The sequence below is a fragment of the Ursus arctos genome, unplaced genomic scaffold, assembly GCF_023065955.2.
Source record: "Ursus arctos isolate Adak ecotype North America unplaced genomic scaffold, UrsArc2.0 scaffold_3, whole genome shotgun sequence".
Lineage (NCBI taxonomy): Eukaryota > Metazoa > Chordata > Mammalia > Carnivora > Ursidae > Ursus > Ursus arctos.
Genome location: NW_026622985.1, coordinates 42571041 through 42595033, shown reverse-complemented (window position 1 = coordinate 42595033; position 23993 = coordinate 42571041). Strand labels below are relative to the sequence as shown.

The following is a 23993-nucleotide window of genomic DNA, read 5'->3' as shown; positions in this document are numbered from 1 at the left end:
ACTGAACTCGAAATAGATTAAAGACCTAAATGTAAGACCTGGAACCATTATATTCCTAAAGGAAATCACAGGCGGGAATCTCTTGGACATTAGCCTTAGCAACATTTTTCTGGATGCGTCTCTTCAGGCAAGGGGAAAAAAGCAAAAATGAACAATCGGGACAACATCAAACTAAGTAGCTCCTGAACAGTGAAGGAAATTATCAACGAAATGAAAAGACGAATACCACATGATTTCACTTAAATGTGGACTCTAAAAAATAAAACACACAAAAACCAGAAATAGAATCATAAATACAGAGAACTAATTAGTGGTTGCCAGAGGGGAGAGTGGTGGGTGAAATAGATGAAGGAAATTAAGAGGTACAAACTTTCAGTTATAAATAAATCACAGGAATGAAAAGTACAGCATAGGAAATACACTTAATAATATTTCAATAACGTTGTATGATGACAGAGGGCACTTATCGTGGTGAAGACTGTTTAATGTATAGAGCTGTCAAATCACTATGTTGTACACCTGAAACTAATATAACATTATATGTCAACTACACTTCAATAAAAAAATTTTAAAATAGCAAAAACATATCTAGGAAATGCTCATAAAAATAATAAAACTGTTAAAAGTAAAATTTTCCTTTCTAACTCAAAGATGACCCAATCACTAAAAGTGTTACAGAAAATTTCTTATTGGGCAGGAAAATGAATGCTTTGTGTTATCCTTACTCTTTTATTATTTTCACTTAATTTTGTGCTACTATTTCTATAAAAGTGACATACTCTCTTATTTCCTAGACTCAATTTTCAGTGGTGAATTCAGACAAGAAATACAATAAAATACGGACTTTAATTATAAATTGCCAAAAGCCAGAATTGTTTAAAGGGGTCTATTAATTTAAAAAACCCTTTTCTTTCAATGTTACTTAAGTTTTCCTGCAAATATATTTCATTCAATCACGGCAGCAACACATTAAAACATGCTTTAGATTTTAAATAGAAAATCTGTTTAGATTTTAAACAGAATTATAGCAATTCATTAAATCTGAGCAATTTAAATTCTATCATGGATGGATGATGTGGTTAGGACTTCTCATTTAACAAAGCTCTACTGTGCTAAATAAATGTGTATAGCATTATTAATAAGCTGCAGTGCCAACACTTACTCTATTCAGAGGTAGTTGGGTAAGACCACTTCTCTACCCTGTGCACAAGGAAACTCTGTACTCAATTGGCCCTGTGGTTGAAAAACGCTCCTATAATTCAACTTACCCTGTTTTTTGGCGGGTGTGAGCTAAAAAAAACCCAAGAATGCTACACACAGAGCTAAAAAATGCCCAAACTAATGTAACAGGTTAATACGTATTATTACAACAAAAAGTTTTCATAATTTAAATTGTTTTATTTATAATACTTTGATGGGATTTAGATAATTCTTTTGTAAATCTGATTTAAGCAGGTGAGATACTGAAAATGATAAAGCAAACACAGTTTCAGAGGCAACTATTTACCCTCTAAGAGTCTAAAGAATTTAACAATCCAACACTAAATGTTATACTTCTTTGGGGGAAGGGACATAAAGCCCCCTGTCAATATGGAAGTACCTATTCAATTCGGAATGGAATGCACTTAAATTTTGGCCAAAATTTGCTGATGTACTATTGCCCATGAACACCCTGTAGTTGAAGTTTGCCAAATTAGAACTAACTCTTAGTATACAAGCTCTTAAAGGAATACAAAATTATTCTGTTGGAATAATCTCTGGAAAAGTAAATAAGGGAGTAAAGACAAATCCGTTCTGGGCAATTTGTTTGGAGCACCAATAATAAGAAATAATAGCCAGTGAGTGATATTTATGGAAACAACCATACTGTGGACAGACTAGAGGTTTAAAATTTCCTTTAAACTATGTGGTCAGAGTTAACAAGTAAAACATCAAAGTACAGCCAAACCTCATTTGGGGGCAGGAAATAAGAGGAGAAATAACAATACTCAATGATGCCGTTGAAGGGAAGCGAGATTTCAGAAGCAGAGTTTAAAGGAGCACCCAGAACAGCCCATGTGACGTTGACTCATAACATGTGCGAAGAATTCAGCATAGACTTGTTACTCTCTCCTCCTTTGCTAAGTTATTTATTCTAAATACATCTACAATTTTATAAAAGGAGAAGGGTGGCCAGACCTCTTGCTCTCCCTTGCCCCTACTGGCTTTATTTTTACTGTGCTTACTTTTCCCTTAGATCCAGTTAACAAAATATAAAAGCGCATTCAGATATCCTCTTTGCCTGAGGCTAAGCATAACTTAAACACCATAATGACTTGTGAGATAACGTCCAGGAATCTACTTTTTCTATTTTTAAACTTTAAACCATGACTTTTTTTTTTTAGTTTTTGGATGAACAAGTGTTTATTTACATCCCATCTTTTTGTTGCTCAAAGCCAAGCCAACTCAATATCATTCAATGACACATATATGTATTTTTTTTTTAAAGATTTTATTTATTTATTTATTCGATAGAGATAGAGACAGCCAGCGAGAGAGGGAACACAAGAGGGGGAGTGGGAGAGGAAGAAGCAGGCTCATAGCGGAAGAGCCTGATGTGGGGCTCGATCCCATAATGCCGGGATCACGCCCTGAGCCGAAGGCAGACGCTTAACCGCTGTGCCACCCAGGCGCCCCCACATATATGTATTTTTAAAACACCTCTGGTTGAAGAATGGGAGATGGAGTGGGTGTGCATGGCCACTGAGGGCTTGGTGACCCGAAAGGAAGGGATTGCATGTGAGCTAGGGCAGAGCAGTGGCTATGGAGAAGAGAAGAATCAAGGGATCTAAACTGGAGGACAAGGAGAGGGGGACATGAGTTGGACCCTTCTAGCTTGGCTGCTGGTAGTGATGTCACTTACTGGGACCAGGTGACAGCTTGTGGAGCATTCTTTTCACAGCGATAAGCAGAGTTGGTGCAATTACATTCTCTGTACTCTGCAGAGTATTTGGCAAATCAAAGAAGTTTTATAGCCACATTTCATCAAAAATAATTGCTGCCAGCCACACATACTGGTGACTTAACTATTTTTAACTGATCTACTCTTTTTTCAGACATGTAACCCTGAATTTTCCAGCACCTTTAGACATTTACCATTTTGAGATGGTCCTCAACGTTAACTGTACAATAAAATGACCTGAGATAAGGCCTAAAAAGTACTTACCCCAGAGTCCTATCCCAAAACTAAAATCAGATTCTTTAGGGGTCATATCACACAGGCATCAGTATCTTAAAAACTTCTTCCTCATGATTCTAATGTGAAACTGTGAGAATGAAAACCTAAATCCTAATACCTCAGGAGATGTCTTTCCTAGTGCCCTCGTCTATTCTCTAATTGTAATGTGTCTGTGTCTCCATTCCAGCCCTTCCCACCTTCTACTCGTCATACTCCAAGCTGTGTATGTGTCTGTGCCTCTCACCATTTCACAGCACTTGGAGTCAAAGACTATCTGGTTTCCATCTTTATACTCCAGCACCCAGCACACACCAAGTGCACAGTAAATACCATTCATCCCTACTTCTGTTGAAGGGTAAATTTTAGAGATTTAACATTAAGTTTATTTTTCCCATTATCTTTTCTTATTGCCTCAAGGCTTTCCCCTTATAAAACTAGTGGAATGGATAACTTTCAGATAAGGACAAATTTATCCAGAACAAAGAAGACTTTATTCAGTTCTTTTGTTCTAAAATAAACCTTTTTAAGTCATAGTAGAGACAAAAGTCCAAAAGCCAACATAGGTTTAATTTTAAAAAATCTTGATTTTGTGAGAGTAAAGTTTTCTGAGGGAAGGAGTGAGGATGCAGCAATTTACAGAAAATTGGTTTTGCATATGAAGCATCAGAGTCTTGGCCTTAGGGACTAAAGTGTATTGCAGGAACCACACAGTAGGCAACACTGAAATGGTATAAGACTGGTTGGTCAGGTCCGAGAAAACTATGGGGATTACAAGAGAACTAGGAAACTTGATCAGATGCAGTGAATCTCTGAGAAGAGCTCAGTACATTTCCCTCCAACACAGTTGTCACAGTTGTCATGACCCTGAGCATTAGAGTAGAAACAACTGTGGGCAGTAAGTATCCAGGCAGTTAGACCAATGGGCACTGGTACAATGTGGGTACAGTGTCCCCACGCAGCATGTGGTATGGGAAAAATAAGGCAGAATCCCAGAGCGGCTACTATAATGGCTGACAGAACCAGAAAGGGTGGACATATCAAAAGACCAAGAATATTTTCCAGTAAAAGTCTTGGGACAGAGGCCAAAGTCCAAAGTCCAAAGCTCAAGAATGAATGAAATGACGAAGACTCAATGAATGTTAGAGAGGAGTGAGGGCTAAACACTATAAAACAGACTCGCTTCCATTCTCAACCTGATCCCCCATCCTCAGGCCATAATATCGCACATACAATCCCCTATACCTGAGGGGTGGAGAAGGGGATGGGTGAGATAAGTTTGATTTGCTTTCATGATAAACAAGGTTCACCTTAATAGGGCAAGATTATTTTATTTTTAACCCTTCTGTGGAAATAGAAGCTTGACTATGAACTCAGGTTGAGCTACAGGTGAAAAAAGAAAATTACATCTCTATCTGCATGACTGCATGAGACTGTATGCTTTGTGTTGGACACATGTACATTTGTTGAGTGACTGTAAGTTCTGGGCCTTCTACTAAGGAAAAAGTGAGTGAGTGGGGTTAATAAACGAATGGACAGGCAATGTGGAAAATGCTCAAGGCAAGTCTGCAAGGTGATAGAAAATATGAGATAAAGGCTTGCCTAATTCTACAGGGGTGCAACATGGGACAGGGGAAGGAGAGAGGAAGAGGCCAAGGAACACACCATAAAAAAAGCAGTATCAGAAAGCAATATCGAAGGGGCACCTGGGTGGCTCAGTCATTAAGCATCTGCCTTTGGCTCAGGTCATGATACCAGGGTCCTGGGATTGAGCCCCTCATCGGGCTCCCTGCTCGGTGGGAAGCCTGCTTCTCCCTCTCCCACTCCCCCTGCTTCTGTTCCCTCTCTCGCTGTCTCTCCCTCTCTGTCAAATAAATAAATAAAATCTTAAAAAAAAAAAAGAAAGCAATATCGAAGTTGAATATTTAAGGATGAGATGATATTGGATTGCTTACCAAAGAAAAGTGACGCAGAGCAAGAGTGGATTCTAGGCAATGGAAACAATGTGTACAAAGCAAAAGCATGGTGACTTGAGGGGAAGTGTCATGCACAGGACACTGACACAATACCATGGTGATAAAGAGCCCGGGAAGGATTCAGGAGACACTCAGGAGGTAGAAGAGAGTAGGCCCAGTGACCAGTTGAATGTAAAGCCCCTAGGAGAAGCCATCTGGATGACTTCTATATTTGGAGTTTGAGATCTGAATGATGGGTAGCTCCATTCAACATTATAAGACAAATAAGAGGAGAAATCATTTTGGAATGAGAGGGTGAAGTTGATGAGTTCCATTTTTAGACTTGTCCAGTTTGAGGTTCTTGTGATACAAGAAATATCTGGGAGGTAGTCTGAAATACTGACATAGATCTCAGGTAAGAGTTCTGAGTGAGACTATAACACTGAGATTTACCAGTGGGTGAGTAGTTGAAGTTTGGGTGAGGGCAAGTTTGCTCAGGAAGAATGTATAAGGAGACAATGATCAAAAGTGGAATCCTAAAAAACAAACAAACAAACAAACTTGAGGGGCTGGGCAGACCATGTGAAGAAGAATGAGAAAGAATGGTTTCAAAGGGAGGAAAAGCAGGAAGCCAGGGGAGGAGTGAGGCTAAAATAAAAGGGAGTAATCAACAGGGTCAGTTGCAGCTCAGGGATGGAGTGGGTAATGAACAAAGTGTCCACTGGATTTAGCAGAAGCCATTGCTGCTGTAGGATGAACAGATTCAAAGAAATGGTGGGAGGGAAAGTCAGGAAACGTGGGTTGCAGACCAACTGGTAAATGAGGAAGTCTAGACTGCTGTTTCAAAGCAGCAGGAGGGAACAATGAGAGAGGGGACCATAGGTTATAAATAGCAAGGTGAGTGGGGCAAAGCTGCATAACTGACCAAACGAGTTAACAAGGAAACGGAACATGCCCAATAGCACAATTAGTAACTCACCACAGAAATTCCTCCTCCTGTGAAATCCAACTCTCCACTAGTGGCTGGCTCTGACAAGTATTTCCGAAAGAGTTAGCTCCAGATCCCAAACTTTGAAATTATGGACTCTTCCCATTATCATTCACTTTCTGTAGTTACTGATGGCTTTGTTGCAATATATTTAGACGTGATTTTATTAGTCATTTCTACAATTACCTCAGCTACCTCATAGCTTTAAAAATGGTGGGAAAAAGATGACTGATAAATTCACCAACATTAAAATACACAGCTCAAAAGCACTTTTCCAAAGATTCAGTAAATTCCAAATTGCTAAGATCTAGCCATGTTCCATATTATTTTCTGAGAATACACTAAAATATAAGATAGCTTATCCAAATCATCCTCTAAAATGTTGATTTCTTAACATTCAATGTGATTAAATGGGAATTTTATAATTTCATGCTTTTGATCGAGGTGGTTACATGGCCCTATCTAGGAAATATTTACTATAGTCTCAAAAATCCTATAAGAGCACGTTTCGAAGGTACATGGCATATCATGTTAATAATAGTAATTGTTGATCAAAAAAGTTGACTTCCTCAAACAAAATCAAAATATAGGATTTAGGTTATGTCCATAACCTTAGTTTTAGCCAGCTGGCTCTAGCTGGAGGAGAACTTTAGAGGTCCAATCTACTTTTTTCATACCTGGATAATAAAACAAACTTGAAGAAATTGCACTGGCTTCTTTTTGTACTCTCTAATGCAGAAAGTCATTATGAAATCGTGAACTTATTAAGATTTTATGGTAGAGAAAATTTTGGTCCCATGTCTTTCTTTGTTTACTGTGACACACCCCAAAAATAAAGTCTCCAAGGTAATTTCAAGATCTTATCACCATTCAGAAATTGTTGGCAACATACCAACTGGTTAAAGGTTAGTCACATAAAAAGAGATCATGTGAATAAACGAGAGTGTATGTAGGACTGCTTGATTCCTACCAGGGCATCCCCCTGGGGTACAGTCTACTTCTACGACATAAGAGATCAACGACTGTCTCCACAACAAAATCATTCCAAATGTCTCTAACCAGGCATGAGAGCAGGAGACAACTTGAAAGTCATTAAAGGTAATTAACTCTATAAAATAAAGATAATTTACTATTAAACAGATATATGTCCTTGAATCTCATAATAGAGGCTCTGTGTGTATTATATGACCCTGTACTTGTGGGTCATACTCCCATGGCAGATATTACCCACCAGAAGACAGAATATGTCACTGGAACTACCATCTGCCTACCACAGCACCCAACTACCTAACCCATGCGGAAGCTCAGTACTTGCTCAACAAAATAATAAATGATTTCATTAACAATACTACTGTTAAAAGATTCTAAACTAGATTAGACATAATTCTGAATGGAGCAGATTCGGAAACTGTTGCAAGATACTCTGTTATAGAGCCACACCATCTTATATCCCACCTAGTTAGCTTAGGGGAGTGAAAAGAATGTAAACTAAGAAGAGAAAACCCCAGGTCACCAGTCAACGTGTATTAACGCAAATGACTCGCTCCTCCCCTCTCTGGCTTTTTTTCTCTTGTGAAACCACGATGACAACGGTCATTTCCAGATGTGACTCCATGTCAGGGGAGACTGAATCATAGTCAGCGAAGGTTAGAAGTACCATCAGAAAGCAAAGTCAAGACGAAAACAATAAATGAGGAAGTTAAGGCTTTGGAGAGGTGAATGACTCGCTCAAGATTAAAGAGTTCATAGTTGGAAAGCTGAGCTGGAAGCCACGGGTGGTAATTAAAGAGATTACTGCATGCGTGGGGCAATTACAGTACACATGAAAAGTTATTTCAAGAAAGAAGTGTGTCCAAGTAATGGCAGTGATGAATTACATTATCAACGGGAAGTGTCTCTACTGTTTAGGGGCCCCAGAGATCTTCTAATCAAACACCCAACTTTTAGAGATGAGAATCTAAGATTAAAGTCAGCTTGGATGAAAACTGAGGTCTCTTTTTTCTATGAAAAATACTATCTTATATGTTAAAACCCTTCATAAATTATCAAGGGATAAAGGGCTATAAAAACGTTAGGAGAAGCCGGTTAGGAGAATGGGTTAGCATTTAAAGTTGAAAAAGGCTTTTCCAGGGGCTCCTGGGTGGCTCAGTCGGTTAAGCAGCTGCCTTTGGCTCAGGTCATGATCCCAGGGTCCTGGGATCAAGCCCTGCATCGGGCTACCTGCTCTGTGGGGAGCCTGCTTCTCCCTCTCCCTTTGCCTGCCACTCTGCCTACTTGTGCTCTCTGTCAAATACATAAATAAAATCTTTTTTAAAAAGGGGGCGGGGCGTTTCCAAGAAATTCAGGATAGGTTCATGGCAGTGGTACTGCCATTTTGGGTGCAGATGTCTAAGTGTGACACTGAGAACTGTACTTTGGGCATTATAATATGATGATCTCAACTGGGCACACAAGCTGGTGTGATCCAAGATAGTCGAATTAGACATTAGCAGTAATAAAACTATAGGTGTATCCTACCCGAGAGAAATCCACGAAGTTTATAGCTTGGGGCCATTTTCCCCGTGATTTATAACCTCAGCACACTTCATCTCTGTGCTGTTGCTAAGTGAGTATTGCCTTAACAGAACCTTGACTGTGTGGCTCCATTTTCAAAATCCTTAAGGTCCCTTCTCCATGCATGTGGAATAAACTCTTTTGGCTGTGGTCTGATGCTTTTCCCCAAACTACTGCCCATAAAGAGGCAGTAAAATAAGATGCTCAGGTGGGAATCAGACATCCCCAGGTCGGATCCTGGCTTCCCCATTCACGGGCTGTGCAGCCGGAAGCAAACTGCACAGCTGGTGCGAGCCTCAGGCTAACTGAAGCCACACAGGTCACAGCAAGTCTCCGGATGATGCTGAGCGCAGAAGTGTTTGCGCCCAGAAGTGGGATGCAGATGTACGTGGGGCAACGAGAAGAATGACCATGAGGAGGAGAAAGGCGTCATAAATGCTCTGCTCGCCTGCCTTCTCTGCTTTGCCCATGGCTTTTCAATGGTAGAGAATGCCTTTTATCTCAACTTTATTTTATTTCTACCTTACAAAGTTTAAAAGACCTAACTCAAATCCCACCATCTAGAGTCTAGCACAAGATCTTGCAATAATTCTTCTTTTCAAGATAATAATGATAAGGGGCATCTGGGTGGTTCAGTCAGTTAAGAATCTGCCTTCAGCTCAGGTCATGATCGCAGAGTCCTGGGATTGAGCCCCACATCGGGCTCCCTGCTCAACGGGGAGTCTGCTTCTCCCTCTTCCTCTGCCCCTCCCCCTCATCTGTGCTCTCTTTCTCTCTCAAAATAAATAACTAAAAATTTTAAAAAGATAATTATTATTAAGTATACCTGAACTTAGAGAGGCCTCTTTTCCTGGAAGAAAATATAAGTCAGATATTGCCCATCCCATTGAGATGATACTTGATATCTGTACTTGTGCCTTTTCTTTTAATACCCAAAAATAATTAAAAAGTCTGAAATGGTACGGTGTAGTATATGTGTGATATACATACCAAAATAACCCCAAAAAACTCTTCGGGCCGGCTGTTTAGACTCATGTCCATTTGAAATCCTAGAAACTTTGCTTTCAGGGGGAATCAATCTGCCCCTCAAATAATGTTTTCCCACACCCAATTAAGGACAAAAATAATTAACGGAAGCTCTGTTCAGACAGAAGGGTAAATATATTAAAAATTATTCAATGTGTGTTCTATGGTAGGAAGAACTAAATCACTACTCCATTCTAAACCTATCAAAGAAAATAAAAACTTTGAAGTCTCACTTTGTGCGATTTAAATACTTGCCAATTCGTCATATGATATGATTGCCTCTCACATAACCATGACCTCTTCCCCATGTGCAGAAAACATGATTATCTTCCACAGCACGTGCATCTGATTTGATCTGACGACAATTCACTTTCCTTTAGACGTCTGCACGTATATGTAACACTTACAGTGCCCAGGTCAATGATGAAGCAGTCGCCCTTGTTGAAACTGTCCCAGCTAAGGGGAACTTCCGTGGCCCTGACCACTCTCCGACCCTTCACATGCAGGAGCCTCTTAGCGGTCAAGTCATTTGTGAGAACATGATTTAGTCCAGATGCCACACCTCCAGCCTGATCAGTGGGAGGAAGACAGAAAACAAAACAAAACCAGATGAGGCTTCTAACTAGATACAAAAACATATAAAACCACAGGTGTACGTGCCAAAAGTGCCTGTCACCCCAAGACAAAATAGCCACCTAAGAGCATGTGAAACATTAAGTATGCAGAAGAGAATGCCTTGGCAAATCAACACTTTTTTTTCTTTTAAGGCCTTTTGCCCATCCTGTTTTAATCATTCAATTTAACATTGCAAGTATTTACTAAGAACGTTCCGTGGATAAAACCTGTGACATAAATGAAAAGAAGCAGTAGCTGATGTCCTTCGGGAATGAATGATTCTAAAACCATCAAGTGAGAGGCAGACAAGATTTCAGGGAAGAAGAAGACAGGAGGATAGAGGAGAGTCAGAGGTAACAAGAGCAAGTGAGGAGAGAAATAGACACCCAAAAATGCCCATGCCCCACACAGTGTTAGGACAGGGAAGGGGAGTTGAGTCCTGGTCAGGTATGGGTGGATCCCATTTATGATTGTTTTAACATTATAAAGAATTTTTTTTTTCTTTCTTCCTTCCTTCCTTCTTTCCTTTCTCTTTTTCTTTCTTTCTCTCCCTTTCTTTCCCTTTCTTTCTTTCTTTCTTTCTTTCTTTCTTTCCTTCCTTCTGTCTCTCTCTTTCTCTCTCTCTTTTTTTCCTTTCTATGCCAGTTCTGAGTATTTATATCCTAAATTTGGTTGCACATCCCAAAACAAAACAAAACTATATTCAATTTTAAAATGCTAAGCAAAATAATGAACCATATCAAGTACATCTTCTTGTCTTTTTTGAAATTGGCTTTTACCTTTTCACTTTTTCCTTTAATTAAGTGCTAGAAATGATCATCTTTATTTATTTCCATAATTAATTATGAGGCAATGTGCATAATAAAGATGCAGTGTAAGCAAATCACTTTTATTGCTCAAAGGCCTCCTAAAATAATATGGTAAGAAAATTAGCAGTATAGGAAACCTATAAAATGATCCAATTTTCAAATTTATTCATAGGGGCACCTGGGTGGCTCAGTTGCTTAAGCATCTGACTCTTTTTTTTTTTTAAAGATTTTATTTATTTATTCGACAGAGATAGAGACAGCCAGCGAGAGAGGGAACACAAACAGGGGGAGTGGGAGAGGAAGAAGCAGGCTCATAGCGGAAGAGCCTGATGTGGGGCTTGATCCCAGAATGCTGGGATCACGCCCTGAGCCGAAGGCAGACGCTTAACCGCTGTGCCACCCAGGCGCCCCAAGCATCTGACTCTTAATTTCAGCTCAGGTCATGGTCTCAGGGTCACGAGATCGAGCCTCACATCGGACTCCATGCTCAGTGCGGGGTCTGCTTTTCCCTCTCCCTCTGCTCCTTTCCTGTGCATGCTCTCTTTCTCTCTCAATAAATAAAATAATTTTTAAAAGTTTATTCATAAACATGTACAGTAAATCCAAAGAAAGAAGTTAAGCTGCCTATGTAATCATTAGCACATTCTTGAAATTTCCACTGATTTTTTTTTTTTAACTTTTTTATTTATTTATTTGTCAGAGAGAGAAAGCACACAAGCAGGGGGAGCAGCAGGCAGGGCAAGCAGCAGGCAGAAGGAGAAGCGCCCCCCCTGCCCTCCCCCCCCCCCCCCCCCCCCCCCGCCGCCGCCATGTCAAGGAGCCTGATGCGGCACTCAATCGCAGGACTCTGGAATCATGACCCAAGCTGAAGGCAGAAACTTAATGAACTGAGCCACCCAGGTGCCCCAAAATTTCCACTGACTTTAAATTTCCACCATTCTCCAGGAAAAGACCCTCATGAATCCAAAGGTTTTATTACTATAGGCTAAAAGTTGACTTCAGGACAATTGTAACCACAAATTTTATGAAATACATAATAATTTCTCAGTCCATAATTTTTATCAAGTTTGCCATAAATGAACAAACTAAGTATTATACAATAAAAATAAACACAAGTTTCCATCTATATATTATTGTTCTTGGCCATTTCACTTTTAAAAAAAATAAGTACACTGTGATCTGATAAGCAGTGTAGGAATGCTGTGATCTGAAAGAAAGTTATAAAATATAAAACCGACCGAGGATATTTACATAACATTTAAGCTACTGTCATATAACGAACCATCAGAGTGATAAAGAGTCTGTGCACATTTAATAGTATTTTAAAAACTAATTTTGTCTTAATATTTGATGTGAAAAAGGTACAAAAGAAAAACTATCATTTTCATATATGATGGTGTCTGATAGTATTTCTGGACTAGTGTTTGAATTAACCCTAGAAACTCCCAGTCTCTTTCTACCTTCACAAAGCAGGAGAGCAAGGTGAACGACCCTCTAAGTCAGTGGCACTACAAACACGGTTTTGCTGGCTGATGGATGTTTGACGGCCGCTATTTACAGTCATGGCTCAGAGCCGCGTCTTGTTGAGTTTGGGAAAGAGATTTAATATAAGGAAGTAGTGGTGAGGGACGCCCGCGCGGCTCAGTTACACGTCTGCCTCCGGCTCTGCCTCCCGCTCGGGTCATGCGCCCACATGACCGCATCAGGCTCCCTGCACAGCGAGGAGCCTGCTTCCTCCACCTGCAGCTCCCCCTGCTCCTGCGCGCACTCTCTCTCTCGCTCTCTCTCTCTGGCAAGTAAATAAATAAGATCTTTAAAAAGAAAAAAACAAAAGGATGAACTCCCCCAGCCTAAAAAGGCTCATAAAAAAGAAATCTCAGGTCAACTATATGACATGAGAAGATGGTCTTAACGTTGCCTTGCTGAATCTTTACCTTACACATGGCAACGAAATATGGCTGTTGCTGGTTTGGTAATGGTAGGCTTTGCCAAACTGTGTCCATTCCAAACAGACACGAAACACTGTTTCATAGAGTAATCTTAAATAAAAAATTCATCTTGATATTTGGACCATTTATTTATATTGAGAGCATCATAGTATAATGATTACCAGCTTAGGTACTGAAGTCAGATGGTCACCCAGTCACATATCCACTGTTACACCTTGTTAAGTTCCATAGTTTCTCAAAGCTTTTGTTTACTTAATAGGGTGACAATGACAGAAACTGCACCATGGGGGTGCTATTTGGATGAAATGAGATAATATACAGGAAGTACTTAGCACTTAGTATGAAATGAAGTACAACATAATAGTCTTTGCTATTCCAGGGCACCTGGGTCGCTTAGTTGGTTAAGCATCTGACACTTGATTTCAGCTGAGGTCATGATTATGGGGTCGTGAGATTGAGCCCCATGTTAAGCTCTGAGCTCAGCATGGAGTTTGGTTGAGATTCTCTCTCCCTGTGCCTCTGCCTCCCCCCTGCCGTGTACTTTCTCTCTCTCCTTCTCTCTCAAAATAAATAAATAAAATCTTTTTTAAAAAACAGTCTTTGCTATTCTGGGTGGCAAATTATCTTTGCTTCCACATTTCTTATCAAGTATCTTGCAACTGCACACATTGTCATCTGCTCAATGTCACTAATGATAAGACCTTGAACGACAGTGAACAGATTTTTTTGCTGATAAATTTGACCTCCATTTGCAAATATCCTCTTTCTAAACTGTAAAATTGCTTTTTCATGTCCCCTTTTAAATATATATCCAGAAGTTTGATTTCAGAGGTCCTGCTAATAGCCAGAAGGATTAATAACAAGTTCCCGCTGACTGTATATGCACTATATACATATTTTATTATTTAATTTGATCCTTAATCCTTACAACACCTATATGAGGAAGCTGTTGTTATACCCATTCTATGTTTGAGGAAACTGAGCACAGAAAGCTTACATACTTGCCCTGAGGTAAACAAGTCATATGTAGCAGAAATGGGTTCATAACCAGGATGATGTCATATCACACGCTTTTAATAACTACAAGACCCAGCTTATTCAAAATGTGGGTTTCACTGACTTAAAGAAACTTCCAGGATCATTTGACATAAACTGTAGGAACTCATGTGAATTAAATAAAATGAGAAATCATACATTGTTTCATATTTAGGGTTGTTCATAACCTAGAGTGAAGAAATGGTTTCAAGAAAGAAGAGAATTTGCAAGTGTTTACCCTCATCTCAATGGCATCACAACATATTCACTAAGGCTCTGATCAGGTAAAAGTAGAAATAAACCCTGGCATTGTAGATAAATTTAATATATATTCAGAATTCTAGTTTAGTGCCGAGGCTTTACGTTTTTAGTAAGCTAACAGGCTCAAAGGGTGCAGTGTGGGTCTGCAGAAGCCCCGTCGGAGCGTGTCTGATTCTGATATGTGGGTCTAGGGAGGTATTTGTCACACTGTAACTGAACACTCCTGAGGGCAGGGGAGATTGTGAGGGGTGCCCAGTCCACAGGGGTCATGGAGGGAATTCTAAAAAAAAAAAAAAAAAAAAAAGCCTGTCTTTCACTGAAGGTTGCCTTAAAAGAAGAGAACTACTTAACTTGTTTTTGTTTCTTTTTCCCCCAAAAGAAAAGCCAGTTGATGATCAGTGTTTCAGGCCAAAACACATAAATACATTCATGTGTGCGTGAGGCTGAACCACACAGACAGTCAACTCAATGGTTTGTTTCATTTGTATCATCTCCAAGATCAAACCACACTAGTTGGGAAATGTGTGTATAGTTCTTTCTAGTAACTGGAATTATAATTGTTACAAATATTGCATTATGACATTCCAGAACAATTGAGATTCCCGAGTCTTGGGTTATTTGCGGCAAATTCAAAGGCTCTCTAAAAGAGCATAAACAAAAACTGCGAATACCCAAGTTGCCAATTTTTAATTACTGAAGTAACTCCACAAAACTTTAAAGAGCTTTCTTGTGACAACATTACTAAAAGCTCTTAACTTTATTAAAAATGAACCTATTAAATGAAGTCAATCCAGAATATTTCACATATTACAGCCATGGTCCACAAACATTTATTGAGCACCTACTATGTATCCAGCAGGTACTGGTATATATCAGTAAGCAAGACAGATTGAAACAAAAACAAAACAAAAAACACTGCCCTCGATGAACTTTCATTCTCTGAAGAGATGATGTGTGGATGGATAGGAAGAGAAAGGGGGTCACAATGGAAAGAGTTCAGAGAGAGGCTTACCTTGTATTTCAGGCCTCCTTTGAAATAGCCAACAAAATCAGTAGACTCGTAGCCTTGAAGCTCTCTACTCTGCACTGGCTTGCCACCCAAATAGTCATCCATCTGAACAGTAAAGATGGCAGCTGCCGTGCTTTCATCCTGAGTACACTCCTTTCCTGAAACAGCGAAGGACGGCACTTCATTGATCAAGCCAGGAAAATGACTAAGGCAGAATTTTTGATAAGAAAAGCTCAGAAATTTTCTTTCAATTATACATACATCAATACAACAAATAGTCTTCAGCAGAACAATCTTTTGACAGAAATGGTGTAATATAAAAATACTATTTTGTTAATAGTTACAATTGTTTTGTTCTTGCTTCTTTTTAAAAACTGTTTAAAAGAAGCACTGCTGGGGGCCCCTGGGTGGCACAGTCGGTTAAGTGTCCCAACTCTTGGTTTCGGCTCAGGTCCTGATCTCGGGGTGGTGGGATGGAGCCCCATGTTGGGGTCCATGCACTGTGCAGGGTCTGCTTGGGACCCTCTCTCCCCTTCTGCCTCTGCCCTTCCCGTTCATGCTCTCTCTCCCTCCCCCTCTCTCTAAAATAAATAAATACATCTTTAAAAAAACCCCACAATACTGCTGTCTGTATATGCTCAAGAAGATACAGCACTATATTCTAGTAGGATTCAGATTCATTTGCTAATCAGATCAGACTATGAGAACATTTTCCAATTGTTTTTAGCCTTTATTAGCATCAATCTTAAGGCTTCCAACATGCCAATATGTTAATATTTGTAAGGAATATGAACATCATAGGCCATAGATAAATAGCTTTAGAAAAGAAAGTGGTTTTTAGAATGGGAAAATGAGTATCACTTGACCTTATCCCTATTTTTAAGTCCTAGTGCCCCCACTTCATTATCTTACTGGTGTTAAGATCATATTCTCTAAGTGGAAAGGGAGAGTAAAAGAAAGAGATGCCAACATCTATTGAATGTGAATGTAGGCATTATCAACCCATGAATTTAACACACAACACACATTTACTTTTCACTAATTCTAGTATAAATCCCATCTGGGCAACATCGCTGAGGTCAAAACACCAATTCTTCAGCACCATTGTCTTCCGTGTGCACAAGGATCAGAGCCAGTCCTGAGGGAAACTCAAATTTTAGAAAACACACTTCAAAACCCTTATTACATCTGAGCTGTGTAAAAATCATAAGTGATTCTAGAAATAATAACAGCGAACATTTATACATTTATAATACCCCTGATATGGGCCAGATACTGTGCTAGTGTTTTACATGGACGATCTCATTTAATCTTCAAGACACTGTATGGAGCAAAAATATTTTCTACCAAGTTACAACAGAAGCAGTAAAGGCTTCGAGAGTCCATGTAACTTCCCTGAGGTCATAAAGTTGACCTTTGGTAGAACACGACACAGAGGCAGGTTTCTGTAGCTCTGAGCACAGGCTCTGAGAAACTACAATACCAATCGATAGTTTTTTATACTCAGACTTTCATTAGCAGTCACATTTTGTGGTGATTGGGTTAGGTTATTTTCCTCCACAGGTAACTGATGTAGAATATTTAGAAGCCGTAACAATACTACAGTTCACAGGAAACCCCAATTGAGAGTATTCACCAAAGCTGGAGAAAGGGAAACAGTCATATTAATGAAAGAATTGTATTTTTTTACATTCCTCCCTTACTCTGAAAGGGAACCTGCAAAGCAACTTATCTTCTCAGGAAAAAAATCCACTAGCTGTAAGAGTATTGACGTGGTATCCATTTTGTAAATTTGTCGTGTCAAAGGAAAAAAAAATATGCAATTTTGCAGTCCGAAAGAACACTGCCCACTTTCCCATCCATAAACGAGAATACTAATAAAGACACAGATGTAGATTTGCACAGAGATGTTTTAAGAGAGAAGTTTAAATCAAGGTTAATATCAAAAGTGTTACAGATAATGTGTTTGACATAAACATCCTTACTTAAGCACAAGTTGAAACACAAATTTCTTAAGATGTAAATGGACAGGCATGCAATTAATGAATGAACTGGAAGTAAGTTAATTAAATTATGCTATCATTTGTTGATCTTTGTGTACTGTGCTGGGCCAAGGAGTATCAGTATGAATAAACTAGAATCCTTGCTCTAAAGAAGTTGAAAGATTCTAAAGAAGCCAATACCAGCCTTTGAATGTGAAAACTAGAATCCAATTCAGTGATATCATGATGCAATTTTAGCAATGTTCAGGAACATAGGAACTTACTCCATGAATTTTGCTTATGACCTCATTCATTTTCCCTTTTCTGATGCTTTTACCAAAGTCTTTCAAGTTATGATATGTTCTTTTGTGTTATGTCCTTTTATATTTTATGGCCTTACATTATATTTGTCCATTTGCAGCAAAGTTCCTAAAATTGTTTTGGGGATATGATGACAGGTACATGATCTCTATGCTAAAAATTACACAATGTTAATGGAAAAAATCAAAGACCTTAATAAATATATACTGTTTATGAACCGTAAGACCCAATACAATAAAGATGTTAATTTTCCCCAAGATGATCTACAAGCTTAACGTTATTCCTATAAAAATCATAGGAAGGTTTATTATGGACTACATAAGTTTATTGTAAAACTTATAGGAAAAGGCACAGGTCCTGAAAGAGTTAAAACACCTTGACGAAGAAAAATAAGATCGGAGGAATAATGCTATCTGATATTAAAGTTTACTATACAGGTACAGTAATTAAGAGAGTATGGTATTGGGAGGAGGAGACACATAGATCAACGGACCAAATTTCCCCCAATGGTAACAGTTTTCAAACTAGAGTATAGTCTGGTATGCCACAGTATACTAAAGCACAACCATGTAAGCACAGTATGCACAGAATGCAAAAGCCAGGATACTGAGACTGATACAATCCACTTATCTTTCTCATATTTCCCCAATTTTACTTGTACTCATCTATGTGTGTTTAGTTCTCTACATCACCTGTAAATTCATGTATTCATCATCCCAGTCAAGATACTGTATAGTTACAGCATCAAAAAATCCCTTATGTTGCCCTTGTATAACTAACCCTATCTCCCACCTGCATTACCCCCTCCCTACCCCATCCCTAACCTCTGATAACAACAAATCTCAACTTTTCTATAAATGGAATCATACAGTAAGGAGCCTTTTGGCATTCTTTTTTCCACTCAGAATAATTTACCGGGGATTCGTCTGAGTTGTATGTATCAATAGTTTGTTCTTTTTTATTGCTGAGTAATATTCTCTGTTATAGATATGCCAAAATTTGATTAATCAGTCATGGTGGAAGGATATCTGGGCTGATTCAAGTTTTTGTCTATTCAAATAAAGCTGCTATGGACATTCATGTGTAGGTTTTTACGTGATTATAAATTTTCATTTCTCTGGACTAAATACCCATAAATGCAATTACTGGGTCATACGGTAATTGCAAGTTTAGTTTCGTAAGAAACTGTCAAACTCTTCTTCATAATGGTTGGACCATTTTATATTCCCCTCTTAAGCAATATATAAAAATCCAGTTTCTCAGCGTCCTCACCGCCCTTGTATATTATAAGTTCCTTGAATTGTACACTGTATATTGTAATCCATTTCTTTGGATTCCCATTGCCTTGCATAGAGCCTAGCACAGACTAGATATATCACCAATGTTTACTGCTCTCAAATACATTGAAACTGGAAAAGAGAAGCGAGGAGGGTGGGATTTTGTGACATAGGTCCAGGATGGGACTGACTAGCTTTATCATCCAGCTGTGCTTACAGACATGACGCTCTAAGTAAAGAGAAGCAGAAGGTGGATCCATTTAAACTGCTAGCTACAAAGCTGAAATACTTTCTACGGAAGGACCCGTGGAACAACTTTTAACTTATCTGCAACAAATTCTTACTTTGTAAGGAAAATAAAAGAAAAAATAATAAAAGGAAATAATCTGAAATATGTGAGGGTATCATGGAAAGCCTCAGAGAGCAGGAAAGATGACTCTCCCTCTCATCTTCTATTTTATGTCCTGCTGCTTCTTGCTTCCCTTTCTTCCTCTTACGTGGCCTGTTCTTTGATTTTCATCATGTGTACCTTCCCATCCCAATCTGAGTCTAACTTCACTCCCCTTCATCTTCCTTCCGACTGATTTCCTTTAGTTAAACTTCCTTTCCCCCTGAACTTCCAGCTTTCCCTCTTGGAACTTTTTCTCAATCTGTCTCTCTGATGAATTCTCATGAATTCATCCAAATTTAGGTCTTAGGGTAGAAGTTTTTGGATGAAATCCAGCTTGCTTCAGGGAACTGAAGTAGGAAGAGGGGCTGAACAATTCCATCTACAGGCCCAGTGGACCATTTTACTCTAAACTTTTCCATGTTCCCCATGATTGTCTCTAGGACAAGACCCCTGCCAATCACCCTCATTTTCCTTTTTTCTGTCAAGGTGTCTCTCCGTCCCTGCTTCCCCATAACTATAGACACTGCCTCTCTCACAGCTTTTAGCTGTTCTACCTGTGTTATATCACTTTTTGTCTTATTGTATCTGAGATTATAAACTTTCAGAGAAGTTTCATAAATTATTCACATGCAGAAATGCCTTACACAATGCTGGGCACGTTGAATAATTATTGAATGAATTATCTCATTAATTAACACACTATTAACTTCAGTTTTAGTAGATCTTTACAATCATGAAGTGTTTTTGTCCAAAGCGTTTTCTATTACAGTTTTCGAAATTGGTGAGCACTAAATGAATAATTGAGTTAATGTGAATCTGTAAACCTAAAAAACAATTTGTTTAATGAGCAAGCTTCTTTGGATAAGAAAGAACCCAGAGAATAACCACCCCCACCTTCCCCCCAAAAAAAACAAAAACAAAAAAAGAAAAAGAAAAAAACCCCCACAAACTGTGCTCAAAGCCTCTTGCCGTCTTCTGAAAAGACAAGCTTAACTGCTGTCTACAGCAAAATATGAAAGCCCTTCACATCTTAATTCACCAAAATTACAAATGTGGCATTTCAGACACTTATTCATTCTAGATCCAAGTTCTGAATAGAAAGACCAAGATGAGGACATTACTATTCTATCTGGCATCATTCATTCATGAACATGGTTTTATATTAAGGTTTCAGTGATTTCTCATATAAAATATAAATAGATCACTGTCTATTTATCACAAGGAATAGTGACACTATCTTGGGAAATCAAAATGTGTTTGGAACTCAGCTTCAGCTTTGTCAAGCAAGCACAAAATTTTAATATCAAATGCTATAATAAAAACAATCCTTTTCCCTCTTTGTATTTCTCACTTGGAGTGTCTGTTTCAGGTGTGCACTACGTTGAGAACATCACTTCCTAATGTTTTCTGCCATTTTATTTCTTAAAATCTTCAAATGTTAGAAATAAAAACGATGGCTTTTCAAGGGCTTCAAAATGCATATATGTGTATGTGGTTTTGTGTGGTCTCCCCACAGGCTCAGGAATAAAGCTAAAAATAAAGAAACAGAAGTCCAGAGGAAGCAAGCTAGTTGTAAAAGAAGGCCATAAGTCTCAGATAATCGGCACGTTGTCAGACGGGGTGTGCCCACTGGCACAGGATCTTACAGGGAGAGGTTGGACATTCAGGATGTTTACGAGTAAAAGTAGAAGGTGGAAAAAGTAGAACACACAAGGCCCAGTATTCTGACGACCTGGCGCGAGTGCAGCCCAAAATAATTACTACTACTGAAGAAGCTGTTTGGTTTCACACTGTGTCCTTGTTCAAATGGATAAATAATAATAAAAATACCTATTATAATAAGGCAACTCATTTAAATAATACATATGCCATATAAAGCTATTTATTTATATTGACAATATCTGTACTTTTTTCTCTTTTCCATCCAGGGTCGCCCACATCCTGATCAGCAGGAATTTCTGTTAGCCGAGCAGGGCGGAGCAAGTGGATTCTGATTTAAAGTCACCCAGAGCACTCATTACCGAAACGTGTGGAGAAATATAAGCTGGGGCTCAAGGGCAGAAAATAAAAATAAATTAACTAGAGAAAAGGGCGGCGGAGGTGGTTGTGGGGGCGTTACTTCTCGCCAGCTGCGGCGGATGCCTACAAACTTGTTTGACTTCATCTCGTCCCTGACAGGGAAGCCAGGACTGAACTTGTCGGAAGGTGAGCGGGACTTGGCCAGAGCCAGGGTGCGCTAAGCAGCGGCCCTGGGCTGGAGCGGGGTTTCCAAACTGGGAGGTGCAAGGGCGAGAAGCTAGAGGAACCTGCCTCCAAGCCCGGGAGACCCGCCTGACAGAGGGCAAACCGGTGCGCTAAGACGCTTCCCGACGTCTCCGTGCCCGGCGTTTGCAGCCGCGTTCGCAAGAGCGGACTCTGGTGTGGAGAAGGAGGCCAGCTCCAAGGGGGCCGCCCGGAGCGGACGCGACAGGAGCGACGGGTCTCCAGGCCCTTCCCGTTTGCGGTTGCCCTCTCCCCCCACCCCACCCCACCCCCATCTCCACCCTGCAAGTCTCAGCCTCCCGCGGCCTCGGCCCTCCCCGACCTGGGTGCGTCGGGGTCCCGCTGCCGGCAGCCCCTTACCCAGCCAGAAGTGCAGGCGGTAGGTGAAGCCCCGGCTCGCCTTGGTCGTGTGCAGCACCAGGTAGGCATCCCCGACGTAGAAGTCGCCGTAGGCGCTCTCGGGCACCGGCACGAGCTCGAGCTTCTCGACCCGCCAGACCTGCAGCCCCGCCTGCTTGCCCGCTCGGGCGAACTCCTCGTGGTACAGCCCCTGGGACATGGCTCCGACGGGCACTGCTCCGGGAAAGGGGCGCGGGATCAAGTCGGTCTTGAAGTCGAACTAAGCCGAGACCGGCAGGAGCGACACCCTGTTCGCCGGGACTTTATAGGACTCGCCCCGCGTGGAGGCGGGGCTCGGAAGCGGGAGGGGCTAAGTGCCCGAGCCCCAGGCGCTCACGGCTGCGGCTAGTACCAAACTCCGACGCCCTACGCCGAGTTAGCAGGACGTGTTCCTTTTCCCTCTTTGTGTTTCTGAGATCCGGAGGGCATTTACAGAAATTCCTGAAAATGCCGCCTAGTCTGAGGGAAGGACGTTTCTTTCTGGTAACACGTGGAGGAGATGAACAATTTAAACTGGTGGGCGCATCCTTCTTTAAAAAAAAAAAAAAAAAAAAAGGCTGTCCGGGTAACAGTCATCTTCATCACCAACTCCTTCATTTCACTGGCCAGTCTCTCCATTCCTGATAGCCGAAATTTCTGTCTTGATCTTTCCAATTTGAAAATGCTGTGAAAAACGAAAATGTCAGGTTCCTTGGAAAGGATGAAAACCTGGAAGGCTGATGGTCCTATCCCCTGGGGTTCAGGAGCTGTGTTTTTGCCACCTGCTTCCTTTGGCCAGGAAAGTTACTGAAAAAAATAGCCCTCCTCCTGGGGTGTTCTCAGGCTGTGTTGTTTATGTCTGTGGTATTATGCGCAGTTTGCCTTCTGAGTTGCCTGGTACCTGGCTTCAAGGGACAGATTTCTTATTGTTTACCCTACAGTTTTTGCTTTTGTTGCACTGTACCATACACGTGGAAGTTTACTCTTCATTTTGCATTATTTTAACCACAGCTAGTATGGCAAAGGATTTTGTTATTGAAAAAGCAAATCACTCAGGATCTGAAGATTAAGAAAACTGATTTTTATGCATGTGCATTTTCTTTTTAGAAAATAGCCTCCTTAAAAAAAAACAATTTCTGGGATTTTCCTATTTTGTGTCATGTGCTTATAGGTTGAGATGTTGATTGGAAAATATTATTAGCTATATTCTCTTTTCCCCCCTCCTAACCAAAACAATAAAAGGTAGGTATAATGAGGCTAATTTTATAGAAGAGAAAACTAAGTAAGGCTTTGGAACGTGTCAAAGGTTGCCCAGCTGTAAATGGCTGAGGAGGAATTCAAGGCCACTCTGTCTCATTCAGAAGCACACTCTGTGGGGGGCCTGGGTGGCTCAATCGTTAAGTGTCTGCCTTTGGCTCAGGGCGTGATCCTGGAGTTCTGGGATCGAGCCCCACGTTGGGCTCTTCCACTGGGAGCCTGCTTCTTCCTTTCCCACTCCCCCTGCTTGTGTTCCCTCTCTCGCTGGCTGTCTCTCTCTCTGTCAAATAAATAAATAAAATCTTTAAAAAAAAAAAAAAAGAAGCACACGCTGTTTACCAAAACTCATTCTTTCAGTCCAATTCCGTAGCTAAGATTTGCTCACATAAGTATACTTCATATTTTTATTTCTTTTCTTAAAGATTTTATTTATTTGTCAGAGAGAGAGAACAAGCAGGGAGAGCAGCAGGCAGAGGGAGAGGGAGAAGCAGGATCCCCGCTGAGCAGGGAGCCCGATGCAGGGCTTGATCTCAAGACCCTGGAATCCTGACCCTAGCTGAAGGCAGATGCCTAATCGACTGAGCTACCCAGGCATCCCCATATTTTTATTTCTTCCTATTTATCCCCAGAGAAGCTTCTGATCTAGTATGTCCCATGCAACACCAAGAAATTTAGTTTTAACTTTGTCACTGAGTTGTTATATGTCTTGGT

General features: G+C 40.2%; 1 protein-coding gene across 1 annotated transcript in view; it reads right to left on the bottom strand.

The window, feature by feature from the left end:
- The window catches only part of SCIN (scinderin), a 75338-nt gene extending 53030 nt beyond the window's left edge, over positions 1-22308 (bottom strand). The window contains exons 1-3 of the mRNA XM_026506654.4: positions 22008-22308; positions 15418-15572; positions 10144-10305 (exon numbers count right to left, since the gene is read on the bottom strand). Coding sequence (XP_026362439.1) covers positions 10144-10305; positions 15418-15572; positions 22008-22206 — 516 coding nt within the window. The 5' untranslated portion in view covers positions 22207-22308. The remainder of the gene's footprint in view (positions 1-10143; positions 10306-15417; positions 15573-22007) is intronic.
- Between the last annotated feature and the right edge of the window lie 1685 nt (positions 22309-23993).